An 18,514-nucleotide genomic window follows, 5' to 3' on the forward strand; every position below is an offset into this window, starting at 1 on the left:
TTATCTTAATGCTTTTTTCACCCTCAAGATCATATAATTAAAATAAAATCTTCCTTTTTTGGAAAAATAATTTTTTATTTTAAAAAATGTATTTAACTTGACACAACCAAATATTATATGTCAAAAATATTTTTCCATTGGCTTCCAGTATAATATCAAATAATTTTTCAGGAATGAGTTGAGGTCTAGCCTCTATTAAAGTCCAATAGTGTCTTTGGACAGCCTTTGTCATTTAATTTCTCTATACAAACCCAGCATATTGATCAAATAAACTATCAATATGTATAAACTTTGAACACATAATTTTAAATTTGCATATGTTATAATACATTTTATATTTAAACTCTAATCCATTAGGGAGTTTAAGCTTTCTCCTTGGAACTTTAATGTTTAAGCAATATCACCTAAGTCATATTCAACAAGAGTGTTTGTTAGAATTATATTGAACATCTTGTTCCAGATGTTGCTGTAACTTTGAATAATGAATAAGTATAATTGAATCTAGGAGGCATTTTGAAATTTATTTCTAATGGATGAACAGCAGGTGTACAGGGTATCAGTTATACTTTATAGCCTCATTCCTAGCAAGAATCCTTTGTTTTTCTTTTTGTCCTACTTGTAATTTATACCAGCTAGGTATATTTTGTGTATTCTTGTAAGCATTCTTATATTCTTTTAAGAACTATTCAGCATGTACATATATCAAATAGAGAGTATTTAATATGTTGTGTAATATAAATTTATTTTTTAGTAAATTAAATATTTTCTCTCTTAGGAAATTGTTTCTGGCATTTTGGCTTACTGTTGAAACTAGGCTTTTTGCTGTTATTCATATGTTTTTTGGCATATTCTCAGGTTTGTACAATCCTTTCAGTTTATATTTTTTAATATTTCATTTTAAAGTTCAAATCTATTAAAGCATGTGAGAAGAGTCAGCTTTTTTTTAGCTTCATTTTTTAATGACTGTAATAAAAATGTCACTCTGTAGTTGACTACTCAGTGTAGTTCTTTTGAGATATATATACTTTGTTACCACTGTTTTTGTTGTAAGAGCAATTTAAAGCTCTTCCTTTGGCAGTTGTTCAAGATCCATTTTACTTGACTTTGATCAATCAAACATTTATTGAATGCTTCTTGTAAGACACTAGTCTAAGCGGAGATCAAAATTTTCTTGACAGAATTTGCAGCTAGTTTGTGTATTATTCATTGCATCAGAGTATTACTTGATTTTTCCATAACTACATACGGTAAAATTTTAGCAGTTAGTAAAACCAACTTAGGAGCAAAGGGGTTTACGTATATATAGTATGTTTAATTAAATAAAACTTTTGGTCATTTTGTTTAGCTCTAACCTTGTATTTTTCTATTCTGATGGTTGAGATATTCTGTTATTTTAACAGGATGACAGTCTGCTACCTGCTGGTTAAATCCATCAGGGAGATGTATTATTTGGGCAGCATGATATTTATAACAACACATTTTAATTTGAATGCCTATAGTTATGTCATATTCTGCAGTGTACTCACATCTCCAACACTCGGTTTTGTACCTGGCTGTGTCAGGCGGAAGGAAGTGCCCTATAGGCATTTTGTGTGTATGTATAATCCTATGCTGTTTGGGTTTTTTTTTTTTTTCTTTTTGTAGACTTTTATATTTGTTTTTATACTTAGAGGTCTTTAAAGCACTGTTATGTCTGCCTGACACTCAAGCTTTTTTATAGAAGATAAATAAGGAAACAACTAACAAATGTATAATGAAATAGCTAGGTTACGGCAACAACTTCTTGACAGTTATTCATTAAAATTCCCAACACTCTGTGGATACTGCTGAGGGAAAGAAAGAAAAGCTGACTAGAGATTCAATATAGGGATTAAGAATGTTTCCCTAGCTTTGGGTCAGTGTTGACCACTGGACAAGAACAAAAAGCCCACTGTCTTTCACAAAATAGTGCTTAATAAATACTTGTTTATTGATCACATAATAAGAAATTAATTAGAGATAAAATTTTAAATTGTATATACATCATATATATTCATAGGTATGTTACATGTGTATGATCCATAAGATCATATATTTTATCTAAGAGGTATGTACCTAGTGTATATCTATATTCATGTTTATATATATATACACACACACACACGTATATATGATCTATAAGCACTTCAGACTTCAGATTGCCACTCTTGGTAAAAATCACCCCTGGCTGGGCACAGTGGCCCACGCCTGTAATCCCAGCACTTTGGGAGGCTGAGACGGGCGGATCACGAGGTCAGGAGATCGAGACCATCCTGGCTAACACGGTGAAACCTCGTCTCTACTAAAATACAAAAAAAATTAACCGGGAGTGGTGGCGGGCACCTGTAGTCCCAGCTACTCGGGAGGCTGAGGCAGGAGAATGGCGTGAACCTGGGAGGCGGAGCTTGCAGTGAGCCAAGATTGCGCCACTGCACTCCAGCCTGGGCAACAGAGCGAGACTTCATCTCAAAAAAAAAAAAAAAAAAAAAAAAAAAAATCCTTAATTTTCTGAGACATAGATTTTGATAGAACTTCTTTTTAATATGCTATGTGCATTTTAAATTCTGTGGCTAAATGGAGACGGTTGCATTTTATTAAAATAATATTATAAAGTTCTTCTGACCTAAAGACTCAACATTATCTAAAATACAATATTATTTTCATCTTTTTTCTTTGTTTTTTAATAGCCTCTTTAAAAATCATGATGTTACACTTTTTATGCCATAGCATTAGGTCTAATAATGGAGCTTTCCTTGATAGAGAGTTCATTGTGATTATTCTGAAAATTGAGGGTTTTGTTCTCTTCTTTGAAAGACTTCGTTAATGTTCAGGAATGTACCCAAGACTTCTGCCCCTTCATTCCCCGATTTTCCAACCTGTCAGATTCATAAGAGGGTACTATTCACTAACTTTACCAGAGTAAAACTGTAAACTTTGTTTCAAAGGCTGGTAATGGCATTTGGGTATGGTTGATTGAGTAAGGTGACTAATTCAGAGGACTCTTTTAACTCAAATAGTTAATTATAGATTATTGAGGACATTTGGAGAATGATAACTATATTTTAACTTTAACAGTTGTTATTTGGGATATTGATACCATATTGGCTGAAATATTTTGTATTTTTCTGTTTGATTAGTAAATACTATCATTTTGTTTGTGAGATTAAAAACCTTATATAGAATGATTTTCTAATTACCAGGTTTTCTGATTTGGGGGCTTAAGAAAATTGTACGCTCTCAGTAGCCTTTCATGTGAAATGAAAATAAGTTTACCAAGTTTTAAGTCATCTTTCTTGGTCATTGAAAGATAAATTTATTTTCAAATTTTAAAAATTTCATTTGAAATACATTTCAAATGAAGTGATATTTTCAAATGAAATAAACCAAAATTTTAACATTGTGAATTACTCTTATGTAATCCAAACTTTAGAAAACTATAATTTATAATAGAATTGCAAAGCAAATATTGACTTGTACCATCTTAATTTATTTTCTGGATTCCTTTTCTCAGGGTGCATTTGAGAAGATCTTTTCTCTTTGGCCATTGTCCAAGTGTTTTGAACTGAAAGGGAATGTATATGAATGGTGGTTCAGATGGAGGTTAGACCGTTATGTATGTATTTACTTTGTGATATTTTGTCATTTCAAATCATACTGTTGGAAAATGATGTGGAAATTTTTGATCTATCTATACTTAGTTTCAGAATAAAGAAAGATGTTGATTTAGTAAATCAAAACAGTCCACTACCCCTTGCACTCGTTTCTTTACAGCAGTGAAAGAGTATGCATGTGTATATATATCTGCTGGGAAATATTATTTTAAAATGTTATCTATAATGTGGCCTGTCTGACTTATAATTTTGATTTGTAGGTGACCTGTTGTATATATGCTTCAGCCATTCAAAACAATATTTATTGAGTTTCAATACGTGCCCTAGATGTTGATGCCATGAAGTATACATTAGAGAAAGAAAGAAGACATCCCAACAGGCTTCTAAGCTTTAAGAATCTAGTTTAGGCCGGGCACGGTGGCTCAAATCTGTAATCCCAGCACTTTGGGAGGCCAAGGCGGGTGGATTACGAGGTCAGGAGATCGAGACCATCCTGGCTAACACGGTGAAACCCCGTCTCTACTAAAAATACAAAAAAACTAGCCGGGCGAGGTAGCGGGTGCCTGTAGTCCCAGCTACTCGGGAGGCTGAGGCAGGAGAATGACGTAAACCCGGGAGGTGGAGCTTCCAGTGAGCCAAGATCTGACCACTGCACTCCAGCCTGGGCGACAGAGCGAGACTCCGTCTCAAAAAAAAAAAAAAAGAATCTAGTTTAAAACCCAAGATTACTATTATAAGAGGATACTAAACTATGCAATATAGATTTTGTGGTAGAAGTGTGCAAAGAAGAAAGAGCGGTGTCTTGTATTAGTCTATGAACTTGATCTTGAAGAAGGATTAAGGTTTAATTGGCCAAGAAAATGTACATCTAGCACAGCATTTGGAAAACAGATACTAAATAACTATTAATTACTTAATTCTTTCATTTTTTCCTTTCATTTTTGACTCATCTCTTTTTTCCAACAAATGTTTTCTTAGTGCTTATTCTTTGCCTTTCCTAGTTTCCAACACCTATGCACTTTTCCAGTGTACTACATTGCATCTCAAAACCACATCTGAATAAAATGTTTGCTAAAGTCTCTACATCAAATAATTTTTAAATTTACCCAATATTCTCATTAGAGCAGTGTATTATGATGTGACTGTCCCAGTCTATTTAGGCTGCTGTAGTAGAGTACCATAGATTGTGTGGTTTATAAACAACAAAAATTTATTTCTTACAGTTTTGGAAGCTGGGAAGTGTAAAATCACACCAGCAGATTTGGTCTGGTGAAGGCCCACTTGCTGTTTCATAGACACTCGACTTCTCACTCTGTCCTCACGTGCTGCAAGGGGCAAGGATGCTCTCTGGGGTCTTTTTTTTTAAAGGGCATGAATCCCATTCATGAAGGCTCTGACCTAATGACCAACCAAAGGCTTTACCTCCAAAACTATCACACTGGGGATTAACATGATTCAACTTACGATTTTGAGTGGAAGGAAATGTTCAGTCTGTTGCAATGATAGTTCACATTAAGTCTTTGTTTAAAAAGAGAAAGCTCGTGTACTTTCTGTTCTACCATATTTTTTTCACTTTTTTGAGCATGTACTTTTTTCCGAAATTATGACCTGGTGGTGTTATTCTTTGTTTTATTTGACTGAAAGGACTGATATAAAATGTGTTTCATCTTTGTTGGGTGCATTTAAATTTTATCATACGTCTGTAGGAGAGTTTCTTTCTATTTTTAAATTGTCGTTATTACTTCACTTACCACTGAGACGGCTCAGAATGAACCAGCGTTATCTCATATTGTTCCAAGAGATGCTTGCTTGTCTATTGCTGATGGTTTCTAACAATCATCAGCTTTATTTCATTTCTTGAAGTTTCACTCTTGAAGTTGAAGTCCTTCATAGACACTTCAAACTTTAAGCTTTTAACCTACCTACTTTTATTCATATATTCCTCACTAACCAAATAGTTTTCCTGTTTTTTGAAAACTAACTGTTTAAAACAGATTTTCTGTCTTTACTTTTCAGGTAGTTTTCCATGGAATGCTGTTTGCTTTCATTTATCTGGCTTTGCAGAAGCGTCAAATACTTTCTGAAGGAAAGGGTGAACCTCTTTTTTCAAACAAAATTTCAAATTTTCTATTGTTTATTTCAGTAGTTTCTTTCTTGGTAAGTTTTGAAAACTTTCCAAAATCCTAAATGGTATGGAATATTAATGTTAAGATATGGAAATATAATCAGTTATTTTTAATAATAAATCTTTTATTGTTTTCTCCTTATTTTTCTTTTTAATATTTAGAAATTTTAATACTTCTCTTCCAGTAATTGATAGGATAGCTAGACAAATTTAGTAAAGCTATAGACTATCTTAAGGACATGATCAATTTGACCTGATGTTAGAATAGTTAGGTAAGCAATAACAGCAGAATACACATTTATCTCAAATGCATGCAAAATGTTTGCCAAAATAAACCATATTTTTATCTATAAAAATACTTTCAATAGTTTTTAAAAATTGTTTATTTTTAATTATGAATACATATTCATATTTATGGGGCACATGTGATATTTTGATGCAAGCATGCAATGCATAATGATCAAATCAAGGTAATGTTAAATGCTTGAGGCGATGTATATCTCCTTATTTTTCTAACTGGACTTAAATTCTAAAGAGACTGTATATAAGTTAAAAATGAAGAATAAATGAGAGCTCAATTAAATGGGAATTTTTAAAGTTACAGTAAATTTGGGAGAAAATTTAATGTAAAGTGTTTCATATGGAGAGCCATCACTGCCTTTTGATCACTATTTCCAGAAAAGCACAGACTTGTGCACCTCCCTCTGTGCTTTCTTATGTTTGGACAGTTGAACATAACCAAAACAGGTGATGAGCAAACTTGTAAGCGGTTTTTACTGATAGTTACATAGCATAATGAAGTATAATGTTATAAATGAAGAAAACTGTTAAAAAACAAAACAAAACAAAACAAAACACTGTGAGGCTTATGCCTCTTCCAGACTTGTTTTTGTGAACTTTTCCATACATTTTTTGTTTTAGACCTATTCCATCTGGGCTAGCAGTTGTAAAAACAAAGCAGAATGCAATGAACTTCATCCATCTGTTTCTGTGGTGCAGGTACTTATCTTGATTTAGAGAAATTTTTGCATCTTAATTCTTGATAAGAAAATGGTTTTTAGCGGCAGAGAGATTTGAGATTGAACTCCAGAAAATGTAGAGAAGTTACTTCATCTTTCTAAGCCCTTCCTTTCTCTGTAGTAGTAGGGGTATTAAAATCTCTTTCAAAGGGTTCTTGTATTTAATATGTGAAAATGATGTAGCTCAGTATTTTTCACTTAATCTGCCCTTAGAAAACGTTAATTCCCGGCCGGGCATGGTGGCTCACGCCTGTAATCCCAGCACTTTGGGAGGCTAAGGCTGGTGGATCACCTGAGGTTAGGAGTTTGAGACCAGCCTGGACAACATGGTGAAACCCTGTCTCTACTAAAAATACAAAAATTAACCAGGCATGGTGGTGGGCATCTGTAATCCCAGCTACTTGAAAGACTGAGGCAGGAGAATCACTTGAACCCAGAAGGCGGAGGTTGCAGTGATCCGAGATTGCATCATTGCATTCCAACCTGGGCAACGACCAAGACTCTGTCTCAAACAAACAAACAAACAAAAAAACCCAAGAAGTTAATACTACATGCTAGATATTATGCCAAGGGCTGCAGTGGTTACCAAATCAGACATAGTTCCTACTCTCTTGGAGCCTACATTCTTTTTAGTGTTGTACATCTTACACAATACTTTTATTATAATAAACTCATTAAATGGTTTTATGTTTAAAACCTTTGTTTAGGTCTTACCTTCATGATTTTCACCATTTTGTATATCACCTGTACTATTAATTATTTACAGTGTTTCTTTAAATGACTCACAACCTGTGCTATAATTAGTACCTTATGTATGTTTTCTCATTTAATGTTCACATCAACCTTTCAAAGTAAAGCTTATCTCTATTTGTGTGAATTAAGAAAAAGACCCGCAAGATTAAGTGCCTTGCCACAAGTCCCAGAACTAACACAAGCAAAAGACGAGATTTAACCTTGAGTCTTTTTGATGCTATTGCCCATGAGAATCACTCAATTATACCTGAGTGGTTCACTTTGGTTCCTTTTTCCCATATTATCTCCTCCTTCTTCATCTTTTATGCATCCTAGAGACCTTAGATCCTTTGACAAAATGCCGAAGATGATCAACATTGAATATGAGTTTTTCCCTGAAGTGTGAACAGATTTGTCAATCCTTTTATAAGAGAAAGTTTCTGGAATGTAGTAGTGAAAGTGGAGATTCTTTTTTTCTTTATAGTTTCTTGCTTTTTTATAAGGAGGGTGGATTCTAAGGAAAGGATTCTTTGCTTGGTAAGCTGGTTATTGGATGTGAGACAATTATTAACATGGCACATGTGTGGATATGTAACAAACCTGCACGTTGTGCACATGTACCCTAGAACTTAAAGTATAATAAAAAATAGTAATAAGAAGAAAAGAAAATGCAAGATTGTTCCACCAAAAATGAAAGATTGTTCCACCTGGTACAGAAGGATAGGGGAGAGGAATAAAGGCCAGGATCTCAAAAGCTGGAGATTCTTTCGGGAGAGAAAAGATCTAGAGAGGAAAATATCGTACATGTGAATATAGTTCAAGACATCATTTACGAGGCCGTGCAGAGCAAACATGAAGACATGTTAAAAGCCATGCCATTTCCCATACTATCATGGCTGTCAGCCAAAGGAGAATTTTGAAGGGAGTCAAGAGAGGGAGTGACTGTCAACCAAGCAGATACTTTATGAGAGCAGCAAAATTATATGATTTTGTGAAGTGTTGCTACATAAATATGATAGCAACTTTTTCTACACAAAGGGCCCTAGGCAAATTTGTAATTTTTTCAGTATACATAAAATTGTTCAGTCATGAACTACTAAAAATGTTCATTGGTATGCAGCATACAGACCATGTGTTGAGAAATCTAGTTTGAGTAGGCTCTAGAACAAAAATAACTTTCTAATACTTTTAGAATATAAGAAGACCATTGTATATGTGTCAAGTTCACAAAGAATAAGGTTATCATTTAAAAGAAAGCTTTATACAAAATAATTTTCAATAAAGAGATTATTAATATTTGCCTTTGTGCTTTTTCTTTAGATTTTAGCCTTCATCCTAATAAGGAACATCCCTGGATATGCCCGTTCAGTTTACAGTTCATTTTTTGCTTGGTTTGGAAAAATTTCATTAGAGGTTGGTACATTAATATTTTGCTTATCTTACACAGCCAGGTGTTACATGTTTGTGTATGTACATGTGTATGTGTGTAAATATCACACATATATATGTGAGTATGAAAATCAGACATACTTTTTTCTAAACCAAAGCTATTATGGAATTACAAGGAAAAGACTTAGAACTTTCAACAATACTGAAGTATTTTTGAATGTTTTTAAGCCTTATTTTTAAATGACTAGATATAGATTACTTGCAAAGTATTATTTACATTGTCTTGAGCTTTCAAGCACAACCAAGATGCTGAGATCAAGAGAGAAAAATATTAGACCAGGTATATAAATGAAATCAAGCTGAGGGGATTTTGATTTTTTGTTCATCTCCGTAATTAAATATATTACTGGAATTCAGTTTATTGATGCACACCATAATAAAATTTATCCTTATTATGATTGGAAATCGTGGGAGAAAGTATAAACTCATTACATTTTCTGTAAGATGCATTATATGAAATTATTTACAAAATCAGTTTGAACAGTAGGTTTTGAAATGTATTCTGAGTAGTCCAAGCCTTATTATTTCAAATAGAATGTTTTAAAACAATTTATATTGTAATCATAACATATATTTTAGAGTTTTTAGAGTATAAGATTTATTAAATTGTCTCATAAATAGGGAAAATAAATTCCTCTTTGAGTTCCTGAATAACTGTTCTATTATTTTCTTTGGTCTCATTTATAAGAGAGATTGTATTAGCAGTTGGAGTTCTAAGGAGTAGACTGCAGTGGACTTTTCAGGGCCAATAGTGAGACAGAATAAAATGGTTTTAGGAAAGCCTTCTAATGTTACTATGCGATCAAATGTTTAAATTAGGAAAAACTATAATTTATTCATGGACCCTCTATAAATATCTGACTTAAATATTTTTTCTCCTAGCTGTTTATTTGCCAGTATCACATATGGCTGGCAGCGGACACAAGGGGTATCTTGGTACTGATACCTGGAAACCCTATGCTCAACATCATTGTCAGCACTTTCATATTTGTTTGTGTGGCACATGAAATTTCTCAGATCACTAATGATCTTGCACAGATTATTATTCCTAAAGATAACTCATCTCTCTTGAAAAGGTTGGCATGTATAGCTGCATTTTTTTGTGGACTCCTCATCTTATCATCCATTCAAGATAAATCAAAACATTAGGTTCCAAAAATTCTAAAAAACCTAAACTCTTCAGGCTTACTTTGTGTGTCTCTAGAAGAGAAAAGCATCTATCTGGAGATATAAATGTATATGTAAATATAAACGTTTGTGGCAAGAGGACAATTCTGTGATATCTGTTGAACATGTGTGGTTGTATATATTAGAAATGTACATATCCAATGTGAAATACTAAACAAACAAAAAACCGGAATGCATTGTATAGAACTGCATGTGAAGTCTTTTCTACTGAATCTATATTTCCATTTGTAAATGATTTTAAGTTAACATATGAAGGCAGGGAAATGATTACCTTTCCAGTAAAGAATATAGATAATTTAATTAACTTAGTGACACCACCGAGTGTTTTGATATAACTAAATTTGTGGTAATAAGACTGTCTGCACCTATATTCATTGTGGAACTTCCTATTTCATTGGAAACTTTCTTACTCAAGAATGACGGCAGTATTGTTTTCTTATATGTGCAATGAAGTGGAATGATAAACAGTATACCTTTAATTTATATGTGTTCTTGTTCTGATGTTATGTTTTCTGAAATGATTTTTCTTCCTAACTGTGGTTTTCAGGTATGCAAGCCGAAATCTTTGTACGCTTTGTCTCACAGAATAGTTCTGAGGCTCCAGTACAGGGTTTTGTCATTGTTGATGTTATTGTTGCTTCTTTTTATAAAAAGCCAAAATTTTTTTTCCAATCCAAACGTTCACCTGTTTCCTTTCCTCAAGCTATACCAGTGTAATACCAGTTACCCTGTGGATCCATTTAATATGTTATCCCCACTAATTAATTTTCGTATATTATTTCCAATATTTGGAAAACTCTTTATAACCATTTGGTATTTCCTATTACCCACCTCCTATTTTAAATATTTATCAGTCTAAACTTGTACAGTGTAGTAAACATGCAAGTTGTTATGATTGGGCTGTATTACCGTAAGTAGAATTTTAAGTAAACTGGTGAATTTGGTCAATAAATGTTTTTGCTTTTTTTTTTTTTTTCTTTTTACAGGCTGTTAGAGGTATACATTTATTTATCTGTTGTACAGATTTGATTATGATTTTAATGTTTGAAAGATTGCACTTGTTTGCTTTTACTATGTGTGGGGTAAAATATATTTTCTGTTCACAGTATATGAAAATATGGAGTAATTTAAACAGTAAATAAACATTCTGTGGATGCTTATTTTTGTATTGGCAAAGTATCAATTAAACTCTTTGTGTTCTTTTTCAAAAATGCTGGATCCATTAATGATTGGTTCAAATATCTAATTTATTTCCTCAACTTAAATTTGCTTTTTAAATTGCTTAGTATGTAGGGGTAGATTACCGAATGATAGTTGAATAAAGAATCATTTAGTTATCAGAGCTTCAGAGGGTCATCTGCTTTCCACCAAGGAAGTTTAAGCATTATGGTTCATTAGTGATTTTGCTTGAAGATTTTAAAAATGTAATGTATTTAGCACTGGATTTATGTGCTACTGATATACCTCCATTAATTGAGGAATATTTCTTGGACAGAAATGTGTGTTCTTTCCTTTTCTCCCTTCTTTTGCCCTTACTTAATCTTTTGACATTTCCCAGATAGACAATTGTAATGATTCATTGCTCTGCCTCCTAGACTGCAGCCTTATAAGTAGAGAATAGTATAGTTATAAATCAAAAACTTCCAAGTACTGTGATCACATTATTCTTGTTCATGTAGCTTGCCAATGAGTACAGTGCATTTTAATTTAGCTTGTAAGTTTTATCACCTGAAAAGGTTCTTCTTGATGAAACAATTGAAAAAGAAAGATGACCAGTCTCCCTGTGTATTTTTGGAAGCACTTACATCTTCAGTAGTGATGCCCAAGTGAATATATGCTTTTCTCTCCTATTTGAACTCAAGCCTAAAACTTACCTGGTGAGCCCTGTTTCTTCATCACATGTTCTTATTTAATATAAAGCACTATTTTTTACATATAATTATGCATATAATAATTTGTATAATTTAAATATGTATTTGTAGTTACAAATGTATTTTATATTTGATTTTCTTAATTAGTCTTAAAAGGTTATTGTGGAAGTTGCCACAATGTAGCACCTGCATATATGGTAAATGTCTTAATATTTTGTTTTCTGCATCGACTCAGGTACTGACCAGTTGCATTACTCAGTCATACCATTCTTCAGAATAAGATTTTCAACAGGATGTTTAGATATGCTAAAGTTGAGATAAAACCACAGAGGTTCTCTAAATTCAGATTTTCTATAATAGAAATCACAGTCAGAAATCTACCATCTGGCTTTAAAAGGTAATTGCTTGACTGAATTCCATGTCAAATCGTTCGTCCTTTCCTTTGCCAAAACTTCCCATTTTTGTGCATAACCAATAGGAGCATTAAAAATTCAGCCCACATAAATTAATAATGTTTTACAAGGATGTGGAACCCAAGTTCATTCATTATTCTATTCTCAAATGACTTTATACTAAAACATTAAAAAGAGAATGCATCCTGGATATAGTCATTGATATCATAAACTGGATGTGTTCCATGGCTTACATTGCAGACAATTCAGTGTTTTGCGTGATGAATTGGATATACCACATGGGAGTCTGCTGTATGACAGGAGATTAGGTAGTATTGTACTTAGAGATTTTTGGAACAGTTGAAAGAAATTCAATTCTTCACATCATTCAAGAGAGAAATTACCTTTTTAGCTTAATAGTGGAGACTGAAATAAAGATTGCCAGTTTTGGTTGGCAATTCAATCCATCTTACCGCTTTGAATATTTCTCTGCAAAGACATTCAAAAATGATTGCGTACATTTATGACTTAATTTGTTCATTCTTAGAATAATTGTGATTTGGGGAAACTTACTTGGCAAGGTGAATTCTGACTCATTTTCTTATACTAAAAATGGTTTCCAGAAAAGGAAGTGGTGGTCCAAACTATGTTCCCAAAATTGTGGTGCTTGATGACTGATTTCCAGAGTAGATTTCTGATTTTATTTAATTAATTAATTTTTTGAGACAGAGTCTTACTCTGTCACCCAGGCTGGAGTGCAGTGGCACGATCTTGGCTCACTGCAACCTCCGCCTCCTGGGTTCAGGCAATTCTCCTGCCTCAGCCTCCTGAGTAGCTGGGATTACAGGTGCCTGCCACCATACCTGGCTAATTTTTGTATTTTTAGTAGAAATGGGGTTTCACCATGTTGGTCAAGCTGGTCTCGAATTCCTGGCCTCAAGTGATCCACCCACCTCAGCCTCCCAAAGTGCTGGGATTACAGGCATGAGCCACTATATCTGGCCTGATTTTCTGATTTTAAATCTTACAAAAATTTAATGGCACTATTTGTTATGCCTTTCCATATTAATAGTCATAGTAGAAACAAGGAGACACAAATGGAAGCTATTTAACTGCCATTCAGTATGGTACCAGAACCTAAATATAACAATATTGGAATACCCAAATTCTGTATATATGTCTATATATGTATGTGTGTATATATATGTATATATATGGAATAATTTCTTTAAAAATTATGCAAATATTTATGTTCAAAAGTAACCATTATGAACAATTTGGGGGGAATATGAAATTGAATAAAATACTCTTTGTTTTTCAAGGACTTGGCAGTAAAATTGTCCCGAACATCTGACATTTTACATCTTAGTAAAAAAGTATTAAAATTGTTTTGCTTTTGTTTTGTTTTGTTTTGAGAGGGAGCCTCGCTCTGTTACCCAGGCTGGAGTGCAATGGCGTGATCTCGGCTCACTGCGTCCTTTGCCTCCCAGGTTCAAGCAATTCTCCTGTCTCAGCTTCCCAAGGAGCTGCGCTTACAGGTGTGCACCCCCAGGCCTGGCTAATTTTTATATTTTTAGTAGAGACGTGGTTTCACCATGTTGGCCAGGCTGGTCTTGAATTCCTGACCTCAGGTGATCCACCTTCCTCGGTCTCCCAAAGTGCTAGGATATAGGCGTGAGCCACTGCACCCAGCCAAACATTTATTAAAATTATTATTTCAAATTCAAAGTAAAACTAAGAAAAATGTCATAATTAAATGTATTTCCCTTTATTTTCAAATTAAATATCTTCAATATTATACATGCCTATGTTGTATTAAAAGCTTATACTATCATTCAGTAAAAATAAAGCTTGATTCTATATCTAGCAGTTTTGTTGGTTTGTTTGGTTGTTTTAATTCTCAGGCTTTGTCTTTCTCTTTTCTATCCATCCTTAGTACTTGATTTTTGACTGTAGCTCTTTCATAAGTAGGCTAGTATTTGTTTTGTTTTGTTTTGTTTTGTTTTTAACAAGTCACAGGGTCAAAGTCCTGCTGATAGATGGAATTAATATGCCTTCCTTCATGAGACTAGACTAGACAGGTTTTTGAAGATAACTAATACTGGGAGTGGCATGATGTGTTTTTCTTAGGTTATTCAGGAGAAAATAGTGGCAGTTATTTCTGGTGTTGAGAGAAAACTGGAACTAAGAATTCAGCACTTTCTTTCCTTGACCCCTTCCATTTCATCCCCACCTCTAGACCCTGTCATTGGGAGAGACAAAGTGGTGGAAAAACATTTAGTTGAAGTCTGAGGAATCCAGTACTTTCAAAGTACGTAATGCATAAGGCTCATGGAGCTGGAGCCCTTTCTCAGAGACTGTAAGATTTAAAATGGGAACTATAAAGAAGTAATACCTGGGCCAGAATATCCAGGAAAAGTTTTAGAGTAATGGGAGAAGTGGGACTTGTAAAGTTGTATATTTGGATATATTATTAAGTTACGCTAATATCAGTGTGGAATGGATGCAAGAATATGTAGATTAATGGATAGAATCAGAAGCATAAAAACAGGTTTTATCAGAAGATACTAGAATAAGGTAATGGTTTGATTTCACATTACTGGAGAAAAGTAGAAATATTCTTTAAATAGCCCCAGGACTATTGCTTAATTGGGGAGTGAGAGCATTAAATTCCCATTCTTGCTCTGTATACCAAAAGAAATATAAAATGATTAATAGGTTTAAAGACATGTAAAATAAACAGTAGAAAACGTAGGTGAACATCTCATTCTTAGATGAGAAATGACCTGTTAAGGCCAAAGGGTAAAACCAGAATTGCTACATCTATTACATGAAAATTTAAAATTTCAGTATGCCAGAAAACATAAATAGAAAAAATACAGTGGGAACATTTTAGAACATTAATATTTGATAAAAATTTAATATCCTGGTTCGTGACCAGCCTGGCCAATATGGCAAAACCCCATCTCTACTAAAAATACAAAAAATTAGCCAGGTGTGGTGGTGGGTGCCTGCAATTCCAGCTACTTGGGAGGCTGAGGCAGGAGAATCGTTTGAATCCAGGAGGCAGAGGTTGCAGTGAGCCAAGATCACGCTATTACACTCCAGCCTGGGCAACAAGAGTGAAACTCCGCCTCAAAAAAAAAAAAAAAAAAAAAAAAAATTAAAATCCTGGGTGTATAGAGAGCTCTTACAGTTTAGAAACACCAAGCTGTTTTCCAAATTTCACTTGGTTCCTAATTCTATACAGAAGGTCACCTCATTCAAATACCTCAATATACATTACATAAATAATTTAACTTGGAAGAACGTCTGGAAACCACAGTACTCAAAGTTAGGCTTCCTATGGATGCTTTTTGGGAACTGATGGGTGGGGAAAGATTTTTTAATGGCCACTGTATTTAGTTACGCCTTCCTTAAACATTTTCCAGACTAAAATTAGTTAAGACTAGGTTATTGAACAGAACATTGGAACCTAAATGGCCCATCTCTGTGCAAGAGCACAGATTCAATTTTTTTTTTTTCTAAGGAGAACCTTGGTCAAACTCTAGAGTATTCCCTCAGAAACTGCTGATTATTAAACTCAAGTTTGCCTAAAAGATGTCACTCCTACACCAGCTCAATGTCTCATTAACACTGTTTTTCTTAGAACCCTAGGGTGGCTGAACTTCAGTAATGAGCCCTCAGCTAGCTAATATCTATCTTCTGTGGGTTTGACTATGGTTAACAGTATTTATAAAGGAATATTAGGGATTTGCTTTTTATCACTTCCTCAGATACTTTAGAATGTACCTGAGAATTAAGTCTGGCAAGCACTTAGCAAAGACCACCTGGACAGTAACTTCCTGACTTACCCCTAGTATTTCTCTTGAGTTTGAAGCCATTGGTTAGCGTTGCAGGACATTCTATAAACAATTCTATGAAACTCATCATCGTGTCAACTGTAGGAATGTTGATTACATTACACAGTGGGCTCTTTTTGTGGAGTCTGAAGTTATTTCATTCTGACCTTACTGTAATATTTGCACCTCTTCTAGACAGCTCATTTTCTCCTGTCTTAGGTACAATGTGAGTTGACTTTTTATGTTTGCCGATAAGAAGCTAGAGCTAAATTTGTTCTCCATCCCAGAAAACCAGGGCACTTTGGTATTATTTATATTAGTCTCATTCTTGATCTCTTTTTCCTTCTTACCTACTTCAGATGTTATTTGGCTGTATTTTACCTAGCCGTATAAGCCATCTTACATTCTTTTTTGAAGTGAGGCAGTCTGGTAGTCCTAAGTGTTTCTTCAGACCACACCAGTCAGGATGATCAAGAGTCAGAGTATATACAAATAGTAGTATTAATATTTTTGCATTACTGGCTGTGTTTGAAAATCCTAGCCTTCCAAGTCATTTATCTCCACATTAGGGTCCCTGAGTTGCTCGTGAAATGTCCCTATAATACATGTTCACAGTTCTCTACAATTCTCCTTATGAAAATAAGGCCGAAAGTTCTTATCCTATTCACCTCATGTGTTTCTTCTCAGCCAATACTGTTTCCTTTTTTTTCCTTTGAGATTACCAAAAATTCCAGTGGTAGCTATGCCATTTCCTTCTCTAACTGCCAATTGTTTCCTCTTTTGAGATTGTTGCTCTGAGGACCAGATGTCAGGCTGCAAACTCAAGATGTTGGTACACACTGGCCCTTATGACGTAGCTTTAACCTCTTCTATGGATGCTTCTTAATGCCATGTCATCATGTTGCAGCCTGGGAGTGGTTTCATTTTAGACCAGATGGTCTCCAACTGGGATGTAGTCTCAGCTGACTCCTTTTTCTTTTATGCCAGAGAATGCTGGAGGATTCAGGAAAATTCCTGTATTTTACAGCTTAGTTTTCCTGGCCCTTCAGAAAAATATGAGATGCTGAAACAACCTGATATGATGGTGCCTAGAAGGAGTAAGGTCCTCCTTATGCCCAACCCTATCTTAAATACAAAGGCCTTTGTAGAAACAGCAGTATCACCTTTAGGGGGGATCTGCTCTATGAATCTCTGATGATGTATGACAAAGTGAGCAGTGACCAAATTGCTAGAGAAATGAGTAGCAAGAAGGAACATGGAACTTGAAGACGTCGAGTGGACCATGTAAGAAAAGAGGTTATACTACCTCCCTCATTACCCCCTTTTCCAAATATCATAAATGGGGGCAATATTAAAGATGCGTCTTCCATGCAAGGCTCAGAAAAGGCCTCTGTGGCGATAATAGTTGAACTCTGGAAAACTCTTACACATAGATAAGGAATTTGAGGAAAAACAATTTTTTGGTGGTTTGGCCAATTAGAGAATGAAGCCATAACTAATTACTTGCAGTTTTCAATATTTTTCTTAAAATTCCTGCTTATTTTTTTATCCTTATGCAACTTAAGGGCTTGTCTTTTTCTTGGTAATTTAGAAGTATTCCTTGTATAATAAGGAAGACAACTCTGTCTAATTTTGCAAACACTTTCCTGGTTGCCACTTGTCTTCTGTTTTGACTGTTATTTCTTACATTTTTTGTTCTAACAAATCCATACATTTTTCAGTAATAGCACAGCCCTTTCTTATTTAGCACCCCCACCTCTACCCCCCTGCTAAAAGCTGGCTACCATTTTTATCACTTGGTATATGTCCAGAGCAGTATCCCTAAGTGTGAAATGTATTGCCCCCAGAACCCAAAGAGCCTACCAGGCACTAGGAGCTTCCTTCTTTGCAGTAGGGAATACAAGATGCAGCAATGTGTTTTTTATTTTGATTGACATGTCTTGTCATAGCCGTGACTGCTGGACTCTTAAAAAGTGTACTTAAGTGGCAGGACTACTAGTCTTTTAATGGCTTATTTCCCGTACTCTAGAGTACGTGTGTCTCACCAGGACCTCCAGTGTGATAACCACTTTATGAGCACGATGTCCTCAACATAATCAACATAATATCCTATGGGATGTTTAGATAGTTTAGATCTCTTTGGACTATTTTATGACACACAGCAAAAGAGTTACCACAGCCAAGAAGCAAATGAATATTTTTGTCTCTTTCATGTGAATGCAGACAATTTCTGATTGGAATGGAAAGAACACATTCACTAAGCCCGT

At 34.4% G+C, this 18,514-nt stretch overlaps 1 protein-coding gene across 1 annotated transcript in view; it reads left to right on the forward strand.

Annotated features, from left to right (window-relative positions):
* CASD1 (CAS1 domain containing 1) overlaps positions 1 to 11,479 on the forward strand; it is a 48,889-nt gene extending 37,410 nt beyond the window's left edge. The window contains exons 13-18 of the mRNA XM_031665291.1: positions 776 to 855; positions 3,530 to 3,631; positions 5,646 to 5,786; positions 6,676 to 6,753; positions 8,826 to 8,918; positions 9,837 to 11,479. Coding sequence (XP_031521151.1) covers positions 776 to 855; positions 3,530 to 3,631; positions 5,646 to 5,786; positions 6,676 to 6,753; positions 8,826 to 8,918; positions 9,837 to 10,103 — 761 coding nt within the window. The 3' untranslated portion in view covers positions 10,104 to 11,479. The remainder of the gene's footprint in view (positions 1 to 775; positions 856 to 3,529; positions 3,632 to 5,645; positions 5,787 to 6,675; positions 6,754 to 8,825; positions 8,919 to 9,836) is intronic.
* The last annotated feature ends 7,035 nt before the right edge of the window (positions 11,480 to 18,514 follow it).

This window comes from Papio anubis, chromosome 4 (assembly GCF_008728515.1).
Source record: "Papio anubis isolate 15944 chromosome 4, Panubis1.0, whole genome shotgun sequence".
NCBI lineage: Eukaryota > Metazoa > Chordata > Mammalia > Primates > Cercopithecidae > Papio > Papio anubis.